General features: G+C 45.9%; 1 protein-coding gene across 1 annotated transcript; it reads right to left on the reverse strand.

The window, feature by feature from the left end:
* Window positions 1-648: 648 nt before the first annotated feature.
* On the reverse strand, window positions 649-7,423 carry Pdhb (pyruvate dehydrogenase E1 beta subunit). The gene is made up of 10 exons (XM_021203062.2): window positions 7,327-7,423; window positions 7,199-7,252; window positions 5,828-5,935; window positions 5,672-5,734; window positions 5,546-5,581; window positions 4,900-5,185; window positions 4,445-4,555; window positions 4,073-4,164; window positions 1,351-1,492; window positions 649-1,143 (listed from the first exon to the last, which is right to left on the reverse strand). Exons 1-10 carry the CDS (start codon window positions 7,366-7,368, stop codon window positions 998-1,000), a joined length of 1,080 nt encoding a protein of 359 aa, XP_021058721.1. The 5' UTR covers window positions 7,369-7,423; the 3' UTR covers window positions 649-997.
* Window positions 7,424-9,969: the final 2,546 nt, after the last annotated feature.

Raw genomic sequence — 9,969 nt, forward strand, 5'->3', positions numbered from 1 at the left:
CATTGCTCTGGAAAGAAAAAGCTTCAATTTGGGCCAGGTGTGGTGTCACAGGCCTTTAATGCCGGCTCTCTGGAGGCAGAGGCAGGTAGATCTGTGAGATCCTGAGTTCTGGGCCAGCCAAAGACACACTGAAATCCTCTAAAAAACTAAAGGATCTATAGTTGTTATATACAGCATATCAGTTATTTGACACTAATATACGTATGTATGTATGTATGTATGTATGTATGTATGTATGTAGTTTTTCTTTTTTTTTTTTTTTCCCGAGACAGGGTTTCTCTGTATAGCCCTGACTGTCCTGGAATTCACTTTGTAGACCAGGCTGGCCTCGAACTCAGAAATCCGCCTNCTGTCCTGGAATTCACTTTGTAGACCAGGCTGGCCTCGAACTCAGAAATCCGCCTGCCTCTGCCTCCCAAGTGCTGGGATTAAAGGCGTGCGCCACCACTGCCCGATATGTAGTTTTTCAAGGCAGGGTTTCTCTGGGTAGCCCTTGCTGTCCTGGAATTCACAATGTACTCCAGGCTGGCTTTGAACTCAGAGATCTACCTCTGCCTCCTGAGGCTCACTCCAGAGTGCTGGCATTAAAGGCATGTGCCTCCACCACCCAGCTTGACATTAATTTCTTAATAGTACTCCAAGACTTCATTGGTAGGAATCCCCTTTATTCCTTATCAAAACAATGAAACAGCAAATGTAGATAATATACTTTTTAGACATATAAGTTATCTTTTGTGGGGGCATTCTTATCTTGCCCCTTCTAATGAAAGAGGGCAGATTTAACTTAAACAGTAACAGACAAAGAAAGCAGAGCATCTAGGGTAGGGAGTGGAAAACATCCCACTCGTAAGCACATTTAAACTTCTTACCAGTACAGAGACGCCTGTTGTCACTTCAGCATTAACTTTATGACTAGTAAGTCTCGCGGTACACATCAGGTGAAGTCCCAACAAGTTATTTTAAATAAATTTCAATGACTTGACATTCAAAGTCTGAATTAGACATTCAAAGTCTTCTTTACTGCAAATATGATGTCTTTGACCTGAGGTATGGAGTTGTCTTCTAGGACCTTTGCGTAAGGCATAGGGACATCAGCACCAGTGACACGAACGGCAGGGGCATCGAGGAAGTTGAATGCAGGACCTAAGGAAGAGAGATGGCTCACCTGAGAGGCAGACTCGGGACTCAGGAATCTACTTTTGGCTTGACTTAAAAACATTTACCCAGAAGACAAAACCCTAGACTGACAAGTTGAAAATGTACTTGGTCACCCCTAGCTTTTGATCTCTTTCAAACACAGAGTGTTCACTACAGCTTGATTATGTTCTAAAACCAGGTTCTTTGAAATACCTTCCATAATTCTGGCACAAATCTCAGCTCCTACTCCAAATTGTGGCCAGCCTCCTTCCACAGTCACGAGATGGTTTGTCTTCATCACACTGGCTTCTATGGCTTCAATGTCCATCGGTCTGATGGTACGCAGATTTATGACCTGAAGAAAGACGAGGCAGGGAAACAGGCTTTATAGAATCTGAGAAACAAATATGGCCTATCAACAGGTACACAACTGTATCGACTAAGGAAAACAGTACAGTGCCACATACCTGTAAGCTCACCACTTAGGAGGCTAAGGCAGGATGACACTGTGTGTTGGCAACACAGTGAGATCTTACCTCAAACAAACAAAAGTAAAAGGGGAATTTACAATTAAAACCTGTAACCCCATCACAGGAAGCTTTGCTCACCTATAGAATTCATTTATCCTCCTTGGTTTCAATATCCCTCTTATCAAAATATATAGTTGAGTGTTTAATATGCATTGGGCCTACACCATGATCCCTATGATGGAGAAGAATTCCTATTATCTACATTTCATAGCCTATGAAGCACTACTTGATAGGTTCTACACAGGATATTAGATACAAGTTAAAGTTCAGTTGCCAGTCTGGACCTTCTGATTGTATACACACACACACACACACACAGAGAGAGGGGCTGGGGACCTCCAGTTTCTTCCTCAATTGTTCTCTGCCTTATTTGTTTAGAAATGGTCTCATTGAATCTGGACCTGACTGGCTAGACTGGCTGGCCAAGCTAGCAAGCCCAAGGGATCCTCCTAGCGGGGTCTCCCCACTGCTTGGTAGCAAGCCCATGCTGCCACACCTGACTATGTTTTTGTGTGAGTGCTGGGGATCCAGATCAGGTCCCCATGCTTGCAGAGCAACTTTACTGAATGAGCCATTTCCCCAGCCTAACAAGACTAGATCTTGAGAGAGTAGGAACTTAAAAGACCCAGAGTCTGTGTGGGTCGGCAACACTTTTGACTCTAAGCAGAGACAGACTGATGGCAGTGCTCAAGGTGGCCTGGAAACCATGATTCTATGTCTTATCTTCTGAGTCTTGGGATTACAGGCATGAATTCATAGCTTCTGGATATAGGGTGTGTGAGTGTGCACACAATAGCATATAGAAGCATGTGGTGTAGCTGGGTGTGGTGGCACATGACTTTAATCTCAGCACTTGGGAGGCAGAGGCAGGTTGGATTTCTGAGTTCAAGGCCAGCCCTAGTTCTAAGACAGCCAGGACTATACAAGAAATCTTGAAAAAACAAAAACCTGGGGCTGGCAAGATGGCTCAGCGGGTAAGAGCACTGACTGCTCTTCTCAAAGTCCTGAGTTCAAATCCCAGCAACCACATGTGAGATCTGACGCCCTCTTGTGGTGTGTCAGAAGACCGATACCGTATACTTATGTATAATAATAAATAAATCTTAAAAAAAAAAAAAAAACAAAAACCACCACCACCAACAACAAAGATTTTAAGGGCTGGAGAGATGGCTCAGAGGTCCTGAGTTCAATTCCCAGCAACCACATGGTGGCTCATAACCACCTTTAATGAGATCTGATGCCTGCAAAGAAAAGATCTTCAGGCCTGCAAACAAACATGCCAGCAGACTGCTGTATACCTAATAAATAAATCTTTTTTTTTAAGAAAAAGAAAGAAAGAAAGAAAGAAAGAAAGAAAGAAAGAAAGAAAGAAAGAAAGAAAGAAAGAAAGAAAGAAAGAGTAGCAGCATGTGGGGCAGTGAGCTGTGCACAGATAGCCTGGTCTCCAGTCGAGCACAGGCCTGGAACCCCAGACCTGGTGGGTGGTAACTTGGTGGGGAGTTCGGCTAGGCCTTCTGGGCCCCTGGCTCCTATCACAGCTACAGCCACCCCCACAGCCCCTTGCAGAGAGGCGTGTGCCCATCAGTCAAGTAGGCAATGCCCCAAGCTCCTGGTCTGGACTCCACCCCCACAGTTACCTTGCAACAGCAAGGTAGCCCAGTCCACTATAAGAGGAGCTGCTTGCCCCTCTTTGCTCTCTTACTCTCTTGCTCTTACTCTTGCTCCCTTGCCCCTCCCTCCCTCCCTTCTCTCCATGTGGCCATGGCTGGACTCTACTCCCCTACTCTCTCCCTCTCTCTGCCTTTCTACAATAAACACCTTAAAACCATGGAGTGCCTCTTCTCATTGGGATCCGCAGTGCTGGAGCAATGGAGCAGGTTTCCCTAGAACAGGCCATATCCATCTAACCTCTCGCTGGGTCTTCCCTGCACTCCAGTCACAGCCACCACCAAACCGAGGTAACCTGCCAGAGCTCTCCTTCCTGCCCTTTTTCCTTCAGCCCCCAGGCCAGAGTCAACCCGAGGGTCTCCATTTTGTTCTCAGCTCTTCTGCGACACAAAGGAGAGCGACATATATCCCAGAGCAGGAACCTGTCGTCCCAGGGACCCCAGAACAGACTGTGGTGCCTGAGAGTCAGAGCAGGATCCTGTGGCTTCCCACAGTCCAACGCCCTGCAGTTCCATGGGGTTGCACTGCAGTCAGACTCCCCACGTCCCGCCTCATCCAGTGGCCCTAGCCCCGTCCCAGAGCAGCATGTGGCTGGCATATGTGGAGAAGGCAGAGAACAACTTTCAGAAGCTGTCAGGGCTTGGCAGCAACTTTACCTGCTAAGCCAACTCATCAGTCTTGGATCTTAAAAGGAGCCTTTCTGATTTGTGAGGGAGGGGGAGTGAAAGTCCACTTACCTCACATTCAATTCCCTCCTTAGACAATACAGCTGCAGCTTCTAGGCAGTGGCCCACTGGTCTTGAATGGGCAACTACAGTGATGTGGGTCCCTGAAACAAAGTGGTCACAGATTACAGGTCAATGGAACTGATGTAGTACCAGTGACTGCAGCCAGCTACGGCTTGTCTTACCAAACCTGCAGCTTATTTCAGTGAGCTGTACAATGAGGCAGAGGCTGTATTCATGAACATGAAATACAAACCTACCAGAAAAGCCTAACAAGCTCATTCATTCTTCCTTTTTAAGTTAAACAAGTTAGCAGTAACTTCTGACAAATGCAAACACAAGGGCTAAGGTAAAAATGATGAATGCATACCAAGGTGTTCTTACCTTGCCTTTCAATTTTGGCTTTTCCAATAGGAATCAGGAAATCTTTTGACTGAGCTTCTGCAGGAAGTTCAAATGCAACTCCATACATCAGTTCATTCTCTAGCATCACCACTGCAAAACATTATAAGCTCTCAAACAACAAACTACAGGCAAAATAACTATGAATGCATATACTACAAAACCATTCATTTTATGAATTAGAAGCCTGGTTTCTGTCTCACATAGAAACTTTAGAATGGTTTACACACAGTCTGGTCAACAGAGGTCAAGCCAAATGTGCAGGTATGTAGTAAATAACCAGCCCCTTAGAGTAAGAAGAATAAGTACATTTTTGACTATCTTTATTGTCTCTAAATCATTAGTACGTTATACATATGCTGTATCTAAGCCTCACTAGATGCCCTTGCAGAGAGTTCATGTCAGCTTTCTAATGTACAAAAGAGATGCAGGGTTACCTGGGTTATTATCCCGAATGGCCGATTTAATAAGTCCTTTTGCATCCTCAGAATTCCAGGGGCTGACCACTTTTAAACCTGGGCAATGCCCATACCATGCAGCAAAGCATTGCGAGTGCTGAGCAGCTACACCTGCTGAGGCACCATTGGGCCCCCTGAATACTATGGGCACAGGCTGAAGGCCAGCAGACATGTAGTAAGTCTTGGCAGCTGAGTTTATAACCTGATCAATAGCTTGCATAGAGAAATTGAAGGTCATAAATTCACAGATGGGCCGCAACCCAGCCTGTCAAATGGAAAACATCAATGTTAAAAAGACTAAACAAAACAAGGAAGAGTGGCGAATAACCATAGTTCACTCTCCCAACACACAAACAGCCCACTCCCCCACATACAAACAGCATGCTTTGGGGGTGTTTTTTTCTTTTTTCCTTTTTTTTTTTTTTGGTTTTTTGGAAACAGGTTTCCTTGTGTAACTCTGGCCATCCTGGAACTCACTTTGTGGACCAGGCTGGACTTGAACTCAGAGATCTGCCTGACTCTTGAGTGCTGGGATTAAAGGCAAACACCACAACACACAGCAAACAATATTTTCAAAAGATATTAAAGGAAATCTCCTTGGATTAGTTCCATAAATATTACATACCATAGCTGCACCAACAGCAATTCCAGCAAAGCCCATCTGTAAAGCAAACACCAGCCTAAGAAAAAGTCCATAGAAATTAAAACTGAGTACTTGACCAGCCCCTCAAAGCTTGTCTAGAGAGCGCACCTCTGATATGGGGGTGTCTATGATCCTCTTGTCACCATATTTCTTCCACAGGCCTCTGCTAACCTACAATTAAGATTTAGCCACATCACTTTCAAGTGGTTTTCAGGGCAAATGGATACTTTTTAATTTTACATAAAGTTTATCTATTTCAGTTACCTTGTATGCACCATCATACTGGGCAACTTCTTCCCCGAGCAGAAAAACTTTTTCATCTCTTTCTAGTTCTTCATCCATACCTTGATTAATAGCTTCACGAACTGTCAACTGTCACAGGTATATAAACAGAAAACATGCTACAGGATTATTCAGGAGACTATGGAAACTCCCTTCCTTATACTTACCTACATTGCCCACAACATAACACATAAATGTAACACTCATGCAGGCAGCCCACATTCCAAGAATCTGAGGAGAGAAGGTAGCTAAGCCTGTTGAGTTTCATCTACAGTTTCCTACATGGTGGAAGGAGGAAACGGATTCCCTGCAGGTTGACCTCAAGTGCACATGTACATGCTCACACACATACATAAAGTAAATACGCATCATACAAATCAAAGTTCCAAGAACTTAACAAGCACCACTTATGCTAAATAATCTTCACTAGACATTAGTGACAAGCTTACAGAACACTTCTGCTGTACTGCTTCAAGTGCACAGTCAAGAAAACTGAGCGATTGATTGCTAAACTAGCTCAGAGGCAGTTTCCTACATGGGAAGCATGCCAGGCTGTTTTACCTATACACTTGAAGTACTAAGACTCAGAAAACTAGCAAGGAAGGGCTAACTATGGCTACTAACGACGAATAAGTATTAAGCATTCACTAGTGCCCAACACTTGACATCCACAATGCAGGTGCTGCTATGCTACTACAATAATGTAGACTGGCAAAATCCTTCTAGATATATATATGTATCTGCAAGCCACTGTTCTCAGCACCATAACAAATCCAAAAGGTAGAAACAAGTCACCATTAAATGAATGTATAAATAAAACGTACAAAGGATATGATTCAACGTTCCAAAGGAAAAAATTCGGATGTATGTATTCTACAATATGGATGAACTTTGTTAAATAAGCCAGACACAAAAGAACAAAAGATTCAAATTATATGACATTCTAAAACAAGCAAACTCAAAAAGAGCCAGAAAAGTACAACAGCGGCTGGAATACTGTGAATTATTATCGTGGAAAGTTCTGGAAGTTGATAGTGTATACCGTGAATTCATTCGATGCCACATTTGAACACATAAGGTTTCAGTTATATTTTACCACAACTCGAGGGTGGGGGTTAAAAGTCAGGAAAGCAGGTGGTTGTACTGTTAGACGGCCACCGGCCTCGAAGGGATGGTTACAATATGAGTGACACCGGGCGAGGACAGAGGCAGCGCGAATCATCCGCAGGAGGCGGCCGCTGCCGGGGTCCAAGATGTCACCCGGCCTTGGGGCAGACAGGACCGGGATCTCTCAGGCCCGCTCCCGGGACCCAGGACTCCCTCCCGGCCTTGCCCGACGTCGGGACGGGTTACCTGCACCGCTGCGGGCGCCGAGCGGTGAAAACGCCTCTTCAGCAGCCCGGAAGCCTGGCAGGGAGAGAAAAAAAGGGTTCAGAGAGGGCACAGGGCCGACAGCGGACGCGCTAGGGGCCGCTACCTACCTGCCGCAAGGGTCCCCGCACCAGACCAGCCACCACCGCCATCTTGCTTGTGTCCTCTACTCGCCGCCGAATGACAACACAGAAGCGCCGCAGAGCCCGTCTGACGCAGCCAATGGTAGGGCGTGACACCTTTAGGTCCCACCTCTGTTCGGCAAAGCCAATAGGGAATGGTAACTGAGAGTCCCGTCTTCCTGAGGAAGCCAATAGCAAGGCGCTATTTCATAGACCCCGCCCCCAGGCTTTGGCAGAGCGCGACCTATGGGCCCCGCCTCTGCATGCGTAGCTAACGGCCGGTTTGGACGCCTGTGAGCCCCGCCCACCTAGCGAGTCGCGGTCCTGCCGAGGTGACGTGAGGCTGCCGTTCCTCTCTGACCTGGTGCACTGGAGCTAACTTTGCGGACGGCTTGCGGAGACTGTCATGCACCTAACACGCCCTGCACTCAGCCTTGACTGCTGACTGCTCACGTGCTGAGGCTGAGTCAGTGCAGCCTGATCCGACCGAGGCTGCAAGGACCTTAAAGCCACCCCTTTGCGGGCACTGAAGGACTTTGAACGACGTGTGAATCTTGCACACACAACAGTGGAGGGTGAACCTACCATTCTATGAATGGGCGCTGTAAATTGAATGTAAACAATAGCTTCCATGTTGCACTAAGCGTCCACTGTGTGCCAAGTATTGTGATGTGCGCCTGAGAAGTGCTTTTAGGTGGTTTCTGTTTGTATTATCTCCATCCAGTGAAGAGGTGAGGAGGTTGTTATGAGCATGCTGAATGTAGATGGCATACCGGGACTGGAGAAGCCTGAAACCTAGCTTTAGCAGGGCTAGAGACGTTTGAGAATAGATACTTAGATGTGGCCTCTATATTCTGCATTTGGTCTCATCCACTGTGAAAGGGCACTGAGGTATGGGATCACCTCCTTCCAAACCTCCCTCGTTGCTGCCATCAGGTGGTCACCTTGTGAGAGATATCAAATATGAGTCTTTTCAATCAAAAATTATATAAACTTGTGTTTGGGACAAGGACTTCAAATCCTTTTCTCTCCCCTGCCTTGAAAGACTTTAATGTAAATGGTTTGGGTTTTTGTTTTTCCCCACAAGGCAGGGTTTTTATGTGTAGTCCTGGCTGTCCTGGAACTCACTCTGTAGATTAGGCTGGCCTGGAACTTACAGAGATCCACCTGCTTCTGCCTTCTGAGTGCTGGGATTAAGGGTTTATGCCACCACCACCCGGTTCATAGTTTTTCTTCTTACCACTATTTTTCTTTCTTTCTTTTTTTAATCTTTATTAATTATATGTAAGTACACTGTAACTGTCTTCAGACACTCCAGAAGAGGGCATCAGTTTTCATTACGGATGGCTGTGAGCCATCATGTGGTTGCTGGGATTTGAACTCAGGACCTTCGGAAAAGCAGACAGTGCTCTTAATCACTGAGCCATCTCTCCAGCCCCACTATTTTTCTATGGCTTAAGTGTTCCAAATTCTATTTACTAGCAACTTAAATATTACATTCACTACATTGACTTTAGTGTTCTCATCTATTCAAACTATGTAGTTTGCTTACATCAGGGTCCCCTAACTTCAGAGTATATTTCCTGTGAACAAGAACACTCTTTCAGGTAACCAAAGGACATTCCCTTGGAATTGAACACCTGGGGCAATGGGCCTTTTGTTTTCAGAAACTCCTTTCCTCTTCCTCCTGCATTTCCTGAGTGCTGAGTCTTCTAAGGATAGCCATTGCATCAGTCTGTGAGTTCAGACTCATGCCAACTTGGAGAAGACCCAATCACCACCTGAGTTAGAATGAAGATCAAATGCACGCCCAGTCTCCCTGGGTATTCCCTCTTTCTGAGAACACCCTCTTGATCAGGAGTAAAGTTCACCTTGTCCAGACTCTTCAATGGAAGTGCTGGTCTCTTTCGTTGTGTCCCCAAACTTATTTCTAACAACTTCAAGCTTCCAGTTACCTCCAGCAATAAGAGAATCCGCCTGTCAATATTAATAGCTTAGTACATATACACTGTATTAGGTCTCAAACCCAGGGCAAGTCTCATTCAATACCTGTGGCTCCTCTGAACACTTCTCACCCACCTCCTATCCTAAACCTCTCCCTCCCATTTGCTGGGCTTCCTGCCCCCAGCCTGCTCCCACTGGGCTACATGAGACTCTCATTCCCACGGTGCTTTCCTGTTCTTCTCTCCTCTCACAGCCCTGTTTGCTCTGCTGGCCACTTTCAGCCTGGACTCCTCCATCTGCCTGCTTGCTCCCTGTCTACAATAAAAACCTTCTCCACACTTGAGGCACAGCCTTGTTCTCCTTTGATCTTTTTTCATTCGCACACTTAGTGATCTCCTTGTTCTGCGTTAACCCCTCTCCCAAACCAGATGTCCCTGAAGGATTACAAGGTGGAAACCAGAGGACACTAACTTGAGCTTCATCGGTTTGTGTGTCTGAGTCCAAATATCTCCAGAGTGAAGAACATCAGCAATGAGGAGAGAAGCAGACATCACAAGACTCAGAAATATGGCTGATCCCTGAGCAGGGCAGGCAAGCCTGAGCTCCAGAGTCACGCACACACACACACACACACACACACACACACACACACACACACACACAGGCAAGCCTGAGCTCGCTCCAGAG

The sequence above is a fragment of the Mus pahari genome, chromosome 8 (assembly GCF_900095145.1).
Source record: "Mus pahari chromosome 8, PAHARI_EIJ_v1.1, whole genome shotgun sequence".
Classification (NCBI taxonomy): Eukaryota; Metazoa; Chordata; class Mammalia; order Rodentia; family Muridae; genus Mus; species Mus pahari.

Bases quoted from the DNA above. Each gene is read 5' to 3' on its own strand.
- Pdhb (XM_021203062.2), bottom strand. From the start codon at position 7,368: ATGGCGGTGGTGGCTGGTCTGGTGCGGGGACCCTTGCGGCAG. The intron at 4,556-4,899 runs GTAACCCTGCAT...AATGTTTTGCAG, and splicing joins CATTCGGGATAATAACCCAG to TGGTGATGCTAGAGAATGAA. The intron at 4,165-4,444 runs GTAAGAACACCT...ACTTTGTTTCAG, and splicing joins AGCCAAAATTGAAAGGCAAG to GGACCCACATCACTGTAGTT.